Source organism: Erythrolamprus reginae, chromosome Z, assembly GCF_031021105.1.
Source record: "Erythrolamprus reginae isolate rEryReg1 chromosome Z, rEryReg1.hap1, whole genome shotgun sequence".
Taxonomy (NCBI): Eukaryota; Metazoa; Chordata; class Lepidosauria; order Squamata; family Dipsadidae; genus Erythrolamprus; species Erythrolamprus reginae.
This window is the reverse complement of record NC_091963.1, coordinates 62,906,371-62,924,626: the sequence shown is the minus strand read 5'-3', so window position 1 is coordinate 62,924,626 and position 18,256 is coordinate 62,906,371. Positions and strand designations below refer to the sequence as shown.

Here is an 18,256-nt window from a genome sequence, read left to right as displayed (position 1 = left end):
AAATGGGATCATAGGAATCGGCAATACTGAGATTTTGAAGATTTGTGTCCCCCTGAGAAACATTACTGGACCTACGACTGGAAAAACAATGTGAAATCCCAGAAGACCTACGACTGCTCATATAGGTTGAACTGATTGTGCTAGTGTTGCTATCCCTTCTGTTTAGCATGTTCAGTATAGTAATATCTGTGTTTGTGACTTCATTTTTCTTGGTTAGGATAGTCATGTTTCTTCCAATGCTGCAGCTGCTAGTTGACTGAATATCTGAAAAGAATAAGAAAATAAAATGTGTTATATTAAAAACTGATCAGGAGAAATGCCCAAACCCTTTCAGAAAAGTTAACATTTTCTAGGTCCTGGAGTTATTCCTCACCTTAGGAGGCAAACTGTATCATACATAGTGAAATGTCACTAAGGATATCCAATTACCCCTAGTAAGGACAATTTTTAGTAGAGATTCTTTGCCCATCTAGATTAGTTAGGCAAAAGCAATTTGAGAAAAACAGTCTCTTAAATACCAACTCCAAGCCACACAGGGCTTTAAAGATGTTGACCAGCACGCTACATTGCACTTGGAAACACTAGAAATCAGAGCAGTTCTGTATAGGGGAGTAACATGATAGTACTGAAACTGGTTTGTATATGGACTTCTGCATTCAGAATTGTTACATGTTTAGGAGTCATCAAGGATGCTTCCCACCAAGCTACAACTTGCCAAAAAATTGATACTGAAATCTATATGTAGCATTCCTTCCTAACAGCCAATTGATGGTAAGTGTTTGTCATATGGAAAAATCTGAATTCAATACACTCCCACCCCCAAAGTTAAGAATGGACACAGAATGCTGGTATGGCATATGGATATAGTAGCTGATCTTTCAGTTTTATAAAATGTAAAGAATTCAGTAATTCAATTGAATGCAACTGAATATCAGGCATGATCTGCTTTTGACAAAACATGTTGGCTTCTAGTAATTTGCTTGATTCTAGGTGTTTGCACAGGTATTGTTTGATTATCTTTTCCAGGATCTTCCCAGGTACTGACATCATTGATTGGTCTATAGTTTCCTGAATCTTATTTTGTTTGAAGACTGAAACCTCATTAGCTCTTTTCTAGTCCTCTGGTAGTTTCCGGTCCTCCAGGATTGATTGATTGATTGATTGATTTATTTATTTATTTATTCATTCATTCATTCATTCATTCATTCATTCATTCATTCATTCAAAATAATCTTTATTACAAATAAATGGGGGAAGGGAATACAGAAAGCAAAAGGGCTGTTTAAACATTGGTACAAATTTGTATATTTTTAGAATATGCAATTTTAAAGTAGTATACATACTTACATAGGGGAAAAGAATAAAGAGGAAAAGTTAGAGAGGAAGAGAGGAAGGGAGCAAAAGGGGGAAGAAAAAAAGAAAAAAAGAAGAGATGAAGAAAGAAAAGGAATAAAACTGCAAAGTGAGAAAGGAAGAAAAAGAGAATAGATTGGAAAAAAAGGATAGAAGATAAAGCCAGCAATAAGCTGGTGTATCGTTTCCTTACAACGTAAAGTCCATATTTATCGTTGGAGTGTCGTTCCTTTTTTTATGAGTAGTTATACATTTCTATTAATTTGATTAGGGTTATGGTTTTAAAATTTTTCCAGTGTTATATAAGCAATTTTTTTTAATAAGGTAGAGTATCTTGCAGGAGTTTGTCATACACTATTAGGTTATTTTATTGGATTACTCTCTTTTTGGATTAATTGAAAGATTTTCTTTTTCTTCAGCCAGTCATACCATTTGCCCCAGACTTGGTAAAATACCGTATCTTGTCTATTTTGTAATTCCATGGTTAATTTAGACATTTCTGCATAATCCATGATTTTAATTACAATGTTTAATATGGTAGGTGTTTGCTTCTGTTTCCAAGTCTTGGCATATAAGATTCTTGTTGCGGTTAAAATTTGAATTATAATATAATAATCATCTTTATTAATCTTTTGTCTAATTATTCTTAATAGAAACAGTTCTGGTTTTAAGGATATATTTGTGGAAGTAATTTGATCTATTTTTTTTATTTTTAGCCAATAAATTTTTGCAATTTCACATGTCCACCACATATGATAATATGTGCCAATTTTTTCATTGCATTTCCAGCATTTTGGAGACACATTTGGGTAAATTTTTGCAAGTCTTGCTGGAGGAAGATGCCATCTATAAAACATTTTGTATTGGTTTTCTTTCTGTGTGGTGGCTATTGAATATTTGTAGTTTTTTGTCCATATTCTTTCCCATTCATTAAGGTAAATGTTATATCAGAAATTTTGTCCCCATGCTATCATGGATGTTTTTACAGTTTCTTCTATTATATATTGTTGTAAAAGACTATTATATAAATTGGAAATTAATTTCTTTTTTGGACCAAATAGAATTTTATCTAACATAATATTTTTTTGAAATCTGAAATTTTTTGTGTGTTGTGATAGGTATTCTGTAGCTGTATATATTGATACCAATCTAGGTTAATACCATTCTCTGCAAGTGTTGGTTTAGGTATTAATTGGTCATTTGAATCAAGCAGTTGCTCGTAGGTTATTATCATGTTTGGTGAGAATAAATTTGGATGGAAGAATAGTTCAATCGGTGAAATCCACTTTGGAGTCGCTAAATAATAATTCTTTTTAATAAACTGCCAGACTTGAATTAGTATATTACGAATATAATGTTGCTTAATGTAAGATGCTGTTTTGTTCATGTCTGTTAATAAAATAGCATGCCATCCAGTGAGGAGGTCAAAGCCTTCTAGTGCTAATAACCTTCTGTTTTTCAGAATTATCCATTCCTTAATTAGATTTAGCATTGAAGCTTTGTAATACAACTCCATATTGGGGAGACCAAATCCTCCTCTTGTACGGTGATCGAACATACATTTAATTTTTATCCTTGCCTCTTTTTTGCCCATTGAAAAATGTTTTAGTAAGTTTTGCTGGAGCTGTTTGAAATAAATATAAGTATCTTGGGAGAATATTTGATTTAATCGTGGCTATCCTTCCCATTAGGGAAAGAGGGAGCTTTGTCCATTTTTTCAAATCTTTATCTACCGTATTTTTCGCTCTATAAGACGCACCTGCTGATAAGACGCACCTAGATTTTAGAGGAGGAAAATAGAAAAAATATATTTTGAGCCAAAAAGGGGAGAGGAAGAGAGGAAGGAGTGAAAGAAGGGAGTGAGGGAGGGAAGAAGGGAGGAAGGAAAAGGAAAGCAAGAAATGGAGGGAGGAAAGGAAGGAAGGAAGGAAAGAAAGAAAGAAAGGGGGAAGGGACAGGAACAGAGGAAGGAAGCAAGGAAACTTATGAAAGGGGAGAGTAAGAGAGGAAGGACTGAAGGGAGGGAGGGAAGAAGGTAGGAAGGGGAAAGAAAAGAAGAAATAGAGGAAGGGAAGGTAAAAGAGAGAAAGAAAAAGAGCAAGAAAGAAAGCAAGAAAGAGAGAAAGAAAATGAAAGAGAAATAAAAATAGAGAGGGGGAATGAAAGAAATGGAATGAGGGAAGGAAGGAGAGAAAGAAAGCAAGAGAAAGAAAAAAGAATGAAAGAGCAAGAGAGCAAGAGAGCAAGAGAGAAAAAGAAAGAAGGAAAGAAAGAAAGAAAGAAAGAAAGGCAACTTCAAAGAAAGGCTCACTGAGCATCTCTCACTCTCTCTCTCTTTCTATCCCTCTTTCTTTCTTTCTCTTCCTTTCTCTCTCTCCTCTTTCTTTATCTCCTCTCTCTCCCTCCCTCTCTCTTTCTCTCCCCCCTCTCTCCCCCTTTCCCTCTCTCTTTCTCTCTCTCTCTTGCTATCTCTCCCCCCTCTCCCTCTCTCTCCCCCCTCCCCCTCTCTCTTTCTCTCTCTCTCCCCCTCTTTCTCTCTCTTCTTCTCACTTTCTCTCTCTTGTTTCCTTTCTGTCTGGGCAGATGGCTGCCTTCTGCCTTGGGGCGCGATTCGCCCCCTCTCCTCCTCCGCCGCCGCCTTCTGCCTTGGGGTGCGATCCGCCCCCTCTCCTCCTCCACCGCTTCCTGCCTTGGGCGAGCAATCCCGGAGTCCGGGACTGTGTGGCTTTGCGCCATGAAGAGGAAACGGCTCCGGCAGCAGGGAAAAGTCGGCCGTTTTCTCTTCATGGCGTAAAGCCACCCTGTCCCGGACTCCCGGATCGCGCCCCAAGGCAGAAGGCGGCGGCGGAGGAGAGGGGGCGGATCGCGCCCCAAGGCAGAAGGCAGCGACGTTGGAGAGGGGGCAGATTGCGCCCCAAGGCAGGAGGAGGCAGCGGAGGAGAGGAGGCAGATCGCGCCCCAACGCAGGAGGTGGCAGAGGAGGAGAGGAGGCGGATCGGGCGGGCAATAGGGCAGCGTAGAGAAGCCAGGGGCGCATTTGGCCGGAGGCACCGTGGGGAGGCAGGGGCGGCCGCGGCTCCCTTTACTTCTACTGCCACACCTCCCCGCCCCCGCCCACCTCCCCGCGGGCTGGCAGGGGGATGGGGAGCGCGCGCCCGTGGAAAAGGGCGCTCGGGTGTATTTGGGGGTGCACGCCTGCTCACGGGCGCAGCTTACGGGGAACGGTGGGCCAGGCAGCAGCTAGCCAGCCAGCTGGCGGGATGGCGCTTCCGAATTCGCAGCCTCCCCCCCCCCTCCCTGCCTGCATCTTCGCTCCATAAGACGAGGCTGATTTTTCATCCTACTTTGGGAGGAAAAAAACTGCGTCTTATGGAGCGAAAAATACGGTACTTCTTCAGTGAGTTTATCATAATTATCTTTCTTAATTGTTGCACAACTCGTGGTAATCCATAAACCTAAATATTTCGGGGGTTTTGTGGATTTGAGTGTTGATAAGTCTTCTAATTTATTTATCTGAGTTTGGGTCATATTTTTAATTATCATTTTAGTTTTTTCTTTATTAATATTTAATCTGGAGACAGCACCAAATCTCTCCATTTCCTTGGTAAAGTTTGTTATTGATTTTAATGGGTCCTGTAGGATGAAAACCATGTCGTCAGCAAACGCTTGAAGTTTGAAATGTTCTTTTTTTATTTTAAGGCCTTGTATTTGTTTATTTGCTCTTATATTATTTAATAGAGTTTCTAATACCAAAATAAAGAGTAGAGGAGCAAGTGGACATCCTTGTCTGACCCCTTTACCAATATATATCTTGTCTGTGATATCGTTATTAACTAATATTTTCACTGATGGTGCATTATATAATGCTCTAATTAGATTGACAAAGTGGTCACCCATGTTCATAATTTCAAGTACTGAGATAAGAAATTGCCAGTGTAAACTATCGAAAGCTTTGTATAAATCAACAAATATGAATGCAACAGGCTTATCAATATTTTTATTATAGTATTCTATAGAGTCAAGTACAATTCTAGTGTTCATTCCAATATTTCTTGTCGGAAGGAAACTATTTTGATCTGTATGTATAATAATATTTAGAATCCTTTTTAGTCTATTGGCAATAATTGTAGTAAAAATTTTATAATCTGAATTTAATAGCGATATGGGGCGGTATGTCTGTACAGTAATACCTAATGATACGAACTTAATTGGTGCAAGGAGGAGGTTCGTAAGACGAAAGGTTCGTAAGACGAAACATTGTTTCCCATAGGAAACAATGTAAAGTCAATTAATCCGTGCAACCAAAAAACCCCCCGCAAAAAAACGGCTTTCGGCGACTGCTGGGAAGCCGCGCGGCTGTTTTAAAAGGTGACAGCCGGCCTGGGGGGCTTCCCAGCACCCCCCCGAACCCGGGTTCGGGGTTCGGGGGGGTTCTGGGAAGCCCCCCAGGCCGGCTGCGACCTTTTAAAACAGCCGCGCCGCTTCCCAGCTCTCTCCTGAAGCTGAACGCGAAAGCCGAACTTCCACGTTCGACTTCGGGAGACAGCTGGGAAGCGGCGCGGCTGTTTTAAAAGGTGACAGCCGGGCTGGGGGGCTTCCCAGCAACCTCCCGAACCGAACCCGGGGTTCAGAAAAATTTTGCCTCTTCTTACGAACTTTGTTTGAGTTACGAACCGGCGTTCGGGAGGCTTCTGGGAAGCCCCGCCGCCCGGCTGTCACCTTTTAAAACAGCCGCGCGGCTTCCCAGCAGTCTCCGAACGCCGGTTCGTAACTCGAAAAAAGTTCGTAAGAAGAGGCAAAATTTTTCTGAACCCCGGGTTCGTATCATGAGTTGTTCGTAAGACGAAGGGTTCGTATCTTGAGGTACCACTGTATATGGGAACTATTTTGTCATCCTTTGGAACTAGGGTTATATATGCCTCGTTCCATGTATCAGGAATTTTGGCTTCTTCTAAAACTTCATTAAATAATTTGAAGAGTATAGGGTTCAAATTTTCTGAGGTTTAGTTCTGCAGGGATACCATCTGGGCCTGGGGTTTTATTGTTTTTTTGATTAGCAATTGCATTGCTTATTTCCAGAGCAGTTATCTTTTTGTTCAAGACTTCTTGATGTTCTTCCTTTATTTTAATTTGGTTTGAATGTTGTAGTAATTCTACAATCGATTGTTCATCAATCTCTTCTTTTTTGTATAAGTTATTAAAAAACAGTTGAATTATTTGTTTTTTATCAGAATGAGAGGTTTTAAGGACTCCTTGTTCATCATATAAGGCTTCAATATTTTTATCTTTCTTCTGCTGAGCCAGTTGCTATTTATTTATTTTATTTATTAGATTTGTATGCCACCCCTCTCCGTAGACTCGGAGATATGGTAAAGCACTTCAGAAATAATGTGTGCCAGCTTCACAATCTTGGGATGTAATGCACATGGTTCTGGTAATTCAAATTAGTTTAGACCAGGGGTGTCAAATTGAATGTCTTTGAGGGCTGGATCCGCATTGTAATTCTCTGAGGGTGGTGGTGGTGGTCGGAGGGTGGCATGGAGGCAGAGATGGGCCAGATACTTCTTGCAGCACCCTGCTGGCCAAAATGGAGCATGAGGGTGGCAAACAGCAAACTCTATCAGTCTAAACCAGGGATATCAAACTCAAAGCCCATGGGTCGCATCTGGTCCGTGACGTCCTTAAATCTGATCCAGAGGGATGACCTGAAAAAAACAAAGGACTGACCCATGGTGCCTCTGCCAGCCAAAACAGGCTGCATGTAGCCCCCCCAATGGCCATTTTTGCCCTCTATGGCCTCCAGTAGCACTCTGCTGGCCACAAACGGACTGCGCTGAGGCCTCTGCATGGTCAATTTTTGCCCAGCAGAGTGGTACCAAAGATTGCGGAGGCTGAAAAAGGGCCCTTGGGGCCTGTTTTGGGATATTTCCAGGCTGGCCCTGTGGACCAGATGCAGCTCAAGGGCAGTGATGAGCCACCACTCTCAGCACTACCAGAATGGGACGGGAGCATGTGCATGTATGCATGCGCTCCCAACAGGAATTCTCACATGAGAATTCAGCAATTTTTGGCATTTTTTGCTCTTGCACATAAATAAAAAATAGATGAAAAGCAGGAAAAGAGTTGCTGCTGCAGTTCAAAGGCCTCTCAGAGCATAAGAAGAGCCTTCTCCTTATAGGTAAGAGTCTTCTAGCTGTCCTCGTCACTTGTTCTGGCCACCCCCGCCCAGTTCCCGCCACTCTTTCTCTCCTAGCTGTTCCACCATACAATGCTTCTTCACCCTCTTTTGTGCGGAGCAGGTTGGGTGGCCAGAGCCTGGTGCTGCCAGAGCCTGTTGCTGTTGGCTGGGGCTCTCACTGAGCCTCTCAGGCATGCGCATGGTGATATTTGCCTGCTGCGCATGCACAGGAACCAAAATCTTGCTAAAGCATCTCATGTGATATTTGGCTGCTGTGGATGCGCAACAACCAAAATCCTACATGAACATCCTCGCGCGAGCGAGATTTCTGTGATTTTCATGTACAATCACCAGAATCTCCCTGGTTGCACCCCTGAATGGGCACCGGTAAGCTGCGTGTGCAGCTCCATTTTTACTACCAGAACGGTGTTTCCCACCGTTCCAGCTGGGGCCCAACCCAGCCCACGGGCCTTGAGTTTGATATCCCTGATTTAGATTGATAGGGTTTATCTTATCGTTTTTATTTGTATTCCTAATTTTGAAATTATTTTTTGTGGTCTTGCTTTTGTAGAAATGGAGTAATTTTTCCTTTTTTTGTAAAAACAGATACAAAGATATCGTTCTGCTTTCTCCCTAATATTTGTTACCTTCTTCTCATCTTTCGCTGTTAGTGGATGTTGTGTTCTTGATTTTTTTCTTGTTTTTAACATATTCAAAGAAACTTTTAAAAAACATTTTTGACATTTGCTGCAAATTTAGTTCATTTTTCCCGATTTTATCTTTTCAATTTCAAGCTATTTGATGGTATTCTGCTTTATTTATGTGTCCCTCTTTTCATTTTTTATAATTATCCTATAAATTATTTTTCAATTTATCAGACTTCTTTATGCAATTGTGGTAGTTTTGTTTAGTCTCTTTTTTCTATTTTTCTTTTTTAGTGATATTATGCAAAACTGAGCTTTTATTAACTCTGTTTTCAGTTTCCAAAGCTGCTTGAGTTGTGTTCACCTTTAGACTTTTTATCCATAGAATTCTTGCCAAGATTTCTATGTTCATTGAAATCAAACTATGACAAATTACTATGTAAAGCAAATTGCTCTGATTTCCCCCCCCCCCCCATTTTAAGACGATTATTTCCATTGTTAAGAGAATGGAGGACTTTTTTCACTGCCCAGTTCAATTATATTATTTTTCTTTAACTTTTTGAAGAATGAACTCTAAAATACCCAAGTGACACATTCAAATAATTATCTTAAATGGACACATCTTACCATTTTTTATGAGAGGTGGCAAAGCTGGGGTTTTGGAAGATGGCATGGGGTTCAGTTTTGGAAGCACTCCATTGATTTGCTTTAACTTTTCTAGCTTGACTTGTTGCATCCACTTGGTCTTGGTCATATTACTCCTGGCCTGTAAGCCAAGAGCTGTGGCTGCTGTAGAAATTGTAGAATCCATAATAGGGATTTCATCAAAAATGCTGAGGTCTCCTACACTACTTCTACTGGTCAGATTAAGCTTGATCCCATTGTTGGCATAATTGCTGATGGAGGACTGTTCGCTGCTGTGTGTAGATGTACCACCAGTCCTTGGCTGAGATGTCTGGAGGAAAACAAAAGTTGGTGTCAGGGAAAGAACATTCATATAAATTTTTCCATTTTTGTCAGATGCAAACTACCTGAACCCCTTGTGAAGAGATTCAACAATACTTTATTGGTAGTCATGTCAAAGATTAGCTCAATCCTAGGTGATATTCCGTTATGTTATCATATAAGGTAGAAAAAGGTTGTAAGTTTGTTAAACAGTAATGAATGCTGAGTCATAGGGAGTAAATGCAACCTGATTGAGCCAGAGCATTATAAAACGTAAAGCACCTTTGCAATAGGTGTGGTGTTTTGGATGGTTGTTAGTTGGCTGACTGAAGCAGTTTGAGCGGGAGTTAAGTATTGAGTTAGAGCTGTGGTGTTGATACAGAGAAACCTGGATTGGTTTAGTTTCTATATGTAAGTAAGCTTTACTGCATATAGCTAAAGTAAAGTTTGTTCCTGTAAATAGAAGACTAAAACAGAAAATATTTGCTTGTACTGAAGAGTAAAACTGTTTACTACTGTTTTCTACTAAAGTGTCTTCATTATTTAACTGAACTGATTCCTGAATTGCTATACTATAAATTCTGGTATCTAGACAAGCCCTATCCAGCTGCTGTGTATCTCAATATATCCTGACAAGTTAACTTTGTTAGCCAGATTGACTGTATTCCCTTTGGAATGGCAAGGCTTCAAAGATTCTGGGCGAGGTCTGACCTCTGTTGCTTATTGGTCTCTTAATTCCAGGCCCATCTTTATGCCTCCCTCTAATCTAGCTGTAAATTGTACCACACTTTCCTATATTTGGTTGTTTTGTAACTGCAATATTTATATGCCATAGGCAAATCTACAAAACACAAGTTAAGCAATGTTGTCTTTATATTGGTGATATTTAAAGACAAGTAAAAGACACAATTTTCCAAATTTAGGATGCTGTTGATTAATAGAAAAAATGTTCTAAAGCTACCGATATTCAATACCTAAAATAGCATGGGTTTTTTAATGGGAATTATGCAAATATATTGAAGGGACATAATAATAGTAGAATCAGTAGAATTAGTTTAATTTGCTATTTTGCTTCTGTAAGAATTGCTTTGCTAAAATTGGAATTGCCTCTGCCATTTGCCTCTACAGTGATCTAACTTCTGTCAAGAAGTGGGGCATACGTAACGGTTTGGCAGGTTACAATGGGGAAATACCTGTGCTGCTAAGCACTCAGCCCCTCTTCCCCCGTTCCTTGGTGCACAGCCAATCCAGGGCTGCGAGGAAGGAATGGGCCAGGGAACCAGGATTGGGTACTAAGCTGATGTCTCTGAATGACATCAGTTTAGGATGCCATATCTTCCCCAAGGTGTGACCTTTCACTGCATGCTCTTTGTCTGTATGTTGTGGAATGGTCTACACAGTTCTTCTTTGTACAAATAAAAGCTGGGTTTTTTTTTTCAAACCCTCTTCTTCATTTTCTTTCTTTGGCATTCTAGTGACCTTACAATATTTTACACTAGCAACTACTCCATATATTATTTATAATATCTATGGCAGTATGTTGTCAAAAGTAAATAGTTTCTCCAGTTTAAAATGTTGTAATTGTAATTTGTAATTTTGTAATACAAAGTATTGTAGTTTGATGGTTTTGTAAAGAGACAAATAATGTTCAAGAAACCTTGTTGCTTCCCTTTACAAATAGGAAAACAAAGGAAAGAAACTATATGTGTGAACAATAGTCCTTTCTCAGTAAAATAAAGCTCACAGAATAAGAGATTTCCTAGAAATTAAGGAACACTCCAATTTTTTGCAGAAAGTTTTGATAAGGACAAGTATTTGTAAGTAAAATTTCTGATATTCCTAATGTATTTTTTCTCTATGCTCCTAGTTCCAAAACAAGTTAACTTTACTGCACTTCATTCTTCCTATCAACTTAATTCACCTGATAAAGTGAAAGTAAAATACTTTTAAAGGTGTCAGAAGATTCTATTCTCATATTTTTGAAGCAAAATAAGACCTGTTTATAAAATTGAATAATAACATAATTTAAAATACAGCTTTGGATTGCTTAATATAAATAATTTATAGCATATTGACTTTTTTTTTTTTAGATGAAGTGAACTTAGAGTTCATTATATATGCCAAGTCAACATGCTATGGCTGATTTTCTATAGTTATTCATTCATTCATTCATTAGATTTCTATGCTGCCCTATTCCTCAGACTCAGGACGGCTCACAACAAAGTAATATATAACATGTAGAAATCTAAATTTAAAAACATACTAAAACCCTAATTTCTTTAAAAAACAGTCACTCGTATTCAGGCAATCAAACATGAATTCATTCGGCCGGAGCTAAAGGTTGGTCTTAGTGGTCCAAAGCCTGTCAGCAAAGATAGGTCTTTAGACTCTTGTGGAAGGTGAAGGGGGGGCAGCGCAAATCTCTGGAGGGAGTTGGTTCCAAAGGGCCGAGACCACTACAGACAAGGTTCTTTCCCTAGGCCCCACCAGACAACATTGTCTAGCTCAGTGTTTCCCAACCGGTATGCCGAGACATGGTCAGGTGTGCCGCGAAGAAAGCAGCTCAGCTTCTGGTCTCGAAACTTTTTGCGAAGAGCAAAAAGTTGTGAGAACGGAAGCTGAGCTTCCTTCTTAGCGCCTTCCAAGTTTTCCGGCAACTGCAGTGCCCCGCCCGGCTGGAGCTTCCCTGGCGGCTGCAGCAGGTGAGCTTTGGGGCCTGGTGGGAGGGTAGCGGCAGCGGAAGGGCGGCGTGCAGCGGGAGGGTGATGGCGGCGTCAGCGTCAGCCGCAGCAGGTAGTAGCCGTGGGGCAGCGGCAGAGTGGTCAGCTGTGAGGCGGATCTCCGGAACAGAGGCACCGACGGCGGCGGCTAGACATGCTAAAATTGCGTGGCTGGCACTTGCCTGCTGTCTGGGCCGGGACGGAGGCTACAGCCCCACGTCCATGCCTAGCGCAATGCCAGCATGTACGGCGTCTAGCAACACGTCTAGCCACCGCCGTCGGTGCCTCCGTTCCGGAGCTCCGCCTCACAGCTGACGACCTTGCCGCCGCCCCACGGCTACTGCCCAATGCCGCTGCTGAGAGAAAGAGAGAGGGAGAGAGGGGGGAGAGAAAGAGATAGCAAGAGAGGGAGAGAGAGAAAGAGAGAGGGAGAGAGGGGGAGAGAAAGAGAGAGAAAGAGAGGGAGAGGAAGAAAGAGAGAGGGGGAGAGAAAGAGATAGCAAGAGAGGGAGAGAGAGGGAGAGAAAGAGATAGCAAGAGAGGGAGAGAGAGAAAGAGAGAGGGAGAGAGGGGAGAGAGAAAGAGATAGCAAGAGAGGGAGAGAGAAAGAGAGAGGGAGAGAGGGGGAGAGAAAGAGATAGCAAGAGAAGGAGAGGGAGAAAGAGAGAGGGAAAGAGGGGGGAGAGAAAGAGATAGCAAGAGAGGGAGAGAGGGGGAGAGAAAGAGATAGCAAGAGAGGGAGAGAGAGAAAGAGAGAGGGAGAGAGGGGAGAGAGAAAGAGATAGCAAGAGAGGGAGAGAGAGAAAGAGAGAGGGAGAGAGGGGGGAGAGAAAGAGATAGCAAGAGAGGGAGAGGGAGAAAGAGAGAGGGAAAGAGGGGGGGAGAGAAAGAGATAGCAAGAGAGGGAGAGAAAGAGGGAGAGGGGGGAGAGAAAGAGAGAGAAAGAGATAACAAGAGAGGGAGAGAGAAAGAGAGAGGGAGAGAGGGGGGAAGAGAAAGAGAGAGAAAGAGATAGCAAGAGAGGGAGAGAGAGAAAGAGAGAGGGAGAGGGGGAGAGAGAAAGAGATAGCAAGAGAGGGAGAGAGGGGGGAGAAAAAGAGATAGCAAGAGAGGGAAAGAGAGAAAGAGAGGGAGAGAGGGAAAGAGAGAGGGAGTAAGAGGGGGAAGGAGGGTGAGGGAAAGACATAGAGGGAGGGAAGGAGGGAGAGAGAAGGAGGGCAAAAAAGAGAGGAAGGAAGGGAGAAACAAAGAGATGGAGAGAGAGGGGGAAAGAAAGAGGAAGGAAGGGAGAGAGAGAAAGAGGGAGAGATAGAGAAATAGAGCAAAAGGGAAGAAGAGAGAGATTTTTTTTGTCCAAACTTTTTTACCCCCCCCCCCCCCGCTCAATGTTCCCCAGGATTTTCTAAATGTGAATAATGTGCCACGGCTCAAAAAAGGTTGGGAAACACTGGTCTAGCTGACAGGACTGGAGAAGGCCAACTCTGCGGGATCTGACTGGCTGCTGGAACACATGATGCAGAAGACGGGCCGGTAAGTAATCTGATCTGATACCATGTAGGGATTTGTAGGTCATAACCAACATTTGAATTGCATTTGAAAACCTATTGGCAACCAATGTAGCTCATTTTTATGGGAATTGTATTCTACTGACTACACTGTTGTCATATAACAAATAGCCTTTTCAGTATTTTTATAACACATTTGTTATGGTATCTGATATCAATTTTACCTCTATAGACAGAGAACTAATTCTTGAGAACTAATTTGTTTTGGAATAAAATCTGGATAGTCAATATAACAACATGATCCCTGCATCATCTGAGACAAGTAAGCAAGAACTTTCAGGATTAACTAGCAGCAACATCAAAGTATTCTACTAAAACTAATAATATACTGCATAATATGCATTTGGTTCAGTCTTAAGTGGCATGTTTTAAATTAATTAGTTCAACATGAACTGCAACTGGAATGGCTACAGTTAAATGATAGTTGAATCTGAAAGTCAGAAGCCTGTTCTTATAGCTAGAAAATTCTTCACAACTAAGAACACTCAAGGATATATAGGCAAATATCTACATTTCCATATAAGACTGATTTTACAAGTTAATTGGATAGCATGCCATTTATTATGAAGTATGCTTTTATAACAGTAATGAATACAGCTGATGAAATGGTTAAAAGTAGCAAATAAATGAATGTTTAACTGCAATGAAAATAATGTGAAGAAATTAAAATTCCCTCACCTTATTACCCACTGTCCTTAGGAAGATAGAACATGACGTTAAAAGCATTAGGCAGAAGAAACATTGGATTAGTAAAAGAAAAGAATTAAGACATTTATTGTTAATGTACAATGCACACACAAATCAGTTATTTTAATGACAATGTTACATCAAAGTATATTTGATGTTATTCCTGGAATAGTTAATTTTGCATTTTCACTCTTAAAGATATTCAGATCTTGGAATCTAAACCTTACTAGGAAATATTTTTTAGAACATCTTAAATACTTTTACATTAATGTTCAGTCACTCAGGGCCAATTTCTGATTCAGCATCAGATTTGAAGACAAACAAGAGAGCTTTTGCACATGTGTATTGTAGGACAGGTCATACATTCAAATCAGAATGAGAAAAATATATTTTCCCCACTCTTTATTGACCAAAAATGCTATATTAACATTACTGCAAGAATTTGCCTAGATTTCTAAGATAAGGTAACCTTTCAGGAAAATATAGATAGTATATGCAGTAGCACATAATCCACAACTAAATATAACTTGTTCACATTTGTCTTTCAAAAACAGATTATTTTCTGGGGCTAATGGGCAGGTGTTACATCATGAAATCTTCAATTTCCAGAATAAATAATGTATCTGTATGGGCAGTATTTTAATAGACTTTAACAGACATTTAACTTGCTTTTAATATTTGATTTTCCTAAAATTCCATGATTTTGTAATGGAATATTTATATAATAGTGTGCTCTGAAACCACAACTTTGGGTTCAGAGAACTGTAGCTTCTTCTATTAATTTTGGCAAATATTTTTTTTATTTTTTCACTCCAAACACATTCCATCCTCATGACCAAAACAGATAAAGTCCATCACCAAGGCCAGCATCTGTTGAACATTTATTGAACACCTGAAAGAAGATTTCATATGTTCAATCACTTTTTAAATATCCCAGAATGGCTAGCTCCCCTAGAAGCAATAACGCATCCAAAGTCTATAAAAGACAAGAAAATAACTTATAGATATAAAGAATTATTAAATGACCAGATGAAGCTAAAATCTAGGATTAAATTACAAGAAGAAGGGATAATAATAGACTGGTGGCATTATGCTCAGATTCGATCTAGATACCAGAAGGATAAAACTCTTTATATTTTTAATAAAAGTAAGAATCTTTTAAGCAATTTAATTACTATTAATTCAATAAAAATGATAGGGAAAATATATACATTTCTTATCGCTCATAAAAATATAGAGTTGACTTTAAAAGATACTATGATAAGATGGTGTAGAAATATTGGTAAGGAAATAGACATAGATACATGGGAGAAAGTTTGGATTAATAACTGGAAAATGACCAAATCAGTTTCATTAAAAGAAAACCAAATCAAAATGTTCTACAGATGGCATCTCCCACCAAATAGGATAGCAAAAATGTTTCCCAAAACATCCCCATTATGCTGGAAATGTAAGAAGGATATAGGAACCTATTACCATCAATGGTGGACATGTGGTAAAGCTAAAATATATTGGAAGATGATTGAGAAAATATTAAAAGAAATAATAAAGCAAGATATAGATAATACCCCGGAATTTTACTTATTAGGAGTTACCAATCAGACCTATAAGAAAGAAATTCTTTACTTAATTATACACATATTAACTGCGGCTAGAATAATATATGCGCAAAATTGGAAAGGGGAGGAAATCCCCAAGGAAGAAGAGGTTATAGCTAAAATACTAGATTGCGCTGAAATGGACATGATGACAAGAAGATTAAATGATCAAGAAGATACTAAATTTTATGAAACATGGAACAATGTTTATAAATGGATAGATAAGAAAAAATAAGATATACACACTTATTTCTAGTTAACTTTTTGTATTTGTTTTTACTTAGGTGATAACAATATCAATACTAGCTTAAATGCATTTTTTGATGATTATGACATAGTAGTTTATCTATAGGTATAAGTATAAGTAACATATTAAGAACTTTGGTCTATATATGTATAATAGTTGAAATTAGTTTAAATGTTTTGTTTGATGAATATGGCATTTTACTATAGTAATTAAGATTATATTAAAGGTATTTTTTTTATGACTATTCTATACTAATTTTACCTAATATTCATATTGTATTCAAGATTTGTAAAACTTTAACTCAAATTTACTAAACCTTTTAACATTTAACATATATTCAATTATGTATTCTTTTTCTGTACTTGAATGTACACTTTCAAAAGAAGCGGGGGAAATACACCCCCACTTTATGTTTAGTGTTTGTATGTGTGTTTGTTTATTTTATGAAAATTAATAAAAAAATTGAAAAAAAAAAAAGAAACTCCTCCAACCAGTAGATGGCAAGTTCTCGTTTCCTCCCTGATTATAATATTTTTAGTTCCATATTTATTTCCATATTTAATTCTCTTCATTGCAAACTAAAAACAACATCTTAAAGGGGAAAAAATAAATGAAAATAATACTTTAATAGTCCAAATTCAAAGTCTTTTAATCTACCTGCTTTTAAATAATCAGATCTTGGGCAATATGTTGTAACCAAAGCCTTCTGCTATTCGCCCCACCGCTGAATAACTGCTTCCTCTCCAATTTCCAGCAGTTTTAATTCCATTGAAAAAAAAATTTAAAAAAAGAATTCCAGATCCCTTTTCAGCAAAAATCACTCAGCAGCACACCGCTTAGTTTTTTCTCCAACACGCCATCACTTAAATCGTCCTCTTCCAGGTGTTACCGCTCAGCTTCAATCCCTGCATTGCATTGTCTCCGTGGCTGATGCCGACTCAGGCATGGTTGCTTGGCCGACTTCGCACTACTGCTGCCGTGAGACTAGGCTGGTACATCTGGTGTGGTATGCCAACCCCAAGCAGACCCCAAGTTGCGTCCCCTGCATCACCTCCCCTTCATGGAGGATCAGGTCTGGTTCAAAAGAACCAGAACCCCCGGTCGGTGGGGATTTGGGGTCCCCCCAAGGAAGATGGGGAACTCCGTGCTGTCACGGCCATTTGACCCCGCCCCTTCCCCTGCTTTTTCTATTAGTTGATAGAAATTAATTTTAGAATTGCAAGTATATTCTTGGGGAAAGTTCTATATTAATTCCAATAATATTGAAGAACTCTTCACAAGAAAGAGTCCTGCAGGAATGTGAATTAAAAAGATAAAACTTGTCTGGAAGGTTCAGTAACAGATCTAAATTTCCAAGCCAACCCAATATAATTTAGACAGATTTATATTATAATGCATTCTACTGTGATACACTTGGTTAGCTTGATAACAAGGCATTTTGCCAACAAAGTTATTATGGAAGACGGTCATTAAAATCATTTGAACATAAATAAGCTTTCATAATCTTTGCATTATGCATTGTAAATTACCACTGATTTTTAATCTTTAAATGGTGTTAGACTGTTACAGATATACAAGTCCATTCAAGATAGATAGTAAATAACACTCAGTTGTCACTCCATATTACATCTGTCACCAAGATAAGCAAATACATTATGTGAAAATGCATTAAAAGGTTTTCTGTTTTCTGAGTTCCTCTGAACTATATAGCTTCATTATTATTACAAACAGATATTCTGGGGGGGGAAATAACCAAATGTAACCATGCTGTAATAATAATGTTAATGAACAATGTATACTTTTATATAAAATACATAAAAATAAATAGAAGCTTACCACTGGCTTCTCTGACTTAACAGCTTTAACTTGGAGGCATTCTTCTTGCTTTGAGGTAGTGTTGCTGAGACCCTTTTGCTCACCAATTGCACCTTGAGTCAGATGGTCTGGGTATCTGGTTTGGGAATGACTGCCTTGATCTCTTGGTGGTGGATGTCTTGGATGAATATCTCCACGCTGTTTCTTGGTGACATGCGCTTCAGGACCATGCACAGTTTTTACGTGTTTTCGAAGAGAACTGGGGTCTGTATAGCGCTTTGTGCAGCCTGGTATTTTGCAGACATAGGGTTTCTGTAAATGGGAAAAGTGTTACCATTAGTTTTGGTTTGAATACACTGTCTTAATTAATTGGATGGAATATTTTATCCTGCTTCTAACAAGTCTATTACACAAATTGAGCTGAGAGTGACCTCTAGAAATAATGTGGTTGAATTTTAGTCATGGGAAAATTTGAATCACAATCTGGTTGTTAAGCCCAAGCAC

The 18,256-nt window shown here is 39.2% G+C and overlaps 1 protein-coding gene across 1 annotated transcript in view; it reads right to left on the bottom strand.

Moving 5' to 3' along the window:
- The window catches only part of GLI3 (GLI family zinc finger 3), a 407,618-nt gene that overhangs the window by 1,611 nt on the left and 387,751 nt on the right, over positions 1–18,256 (bottom strand). The window contains exons 14-16 of the mRNA XM_070728251.1: positions 17,774–18,064; positions 8,803–9,130; positions 72–264 (exon numbers count right to left, since the gene is read on the bottom strand). Coding sequence (XP_070584352.1) covers positions 72–264; positions 8,803–9,130; positions 17,774–18,064 — 812 coding nt within the window. The remainder of the gene's footprint in view (positions 1–71; positions 265–8,802; positions 9,131–17,773; positions 18,065–18,256) is intronic.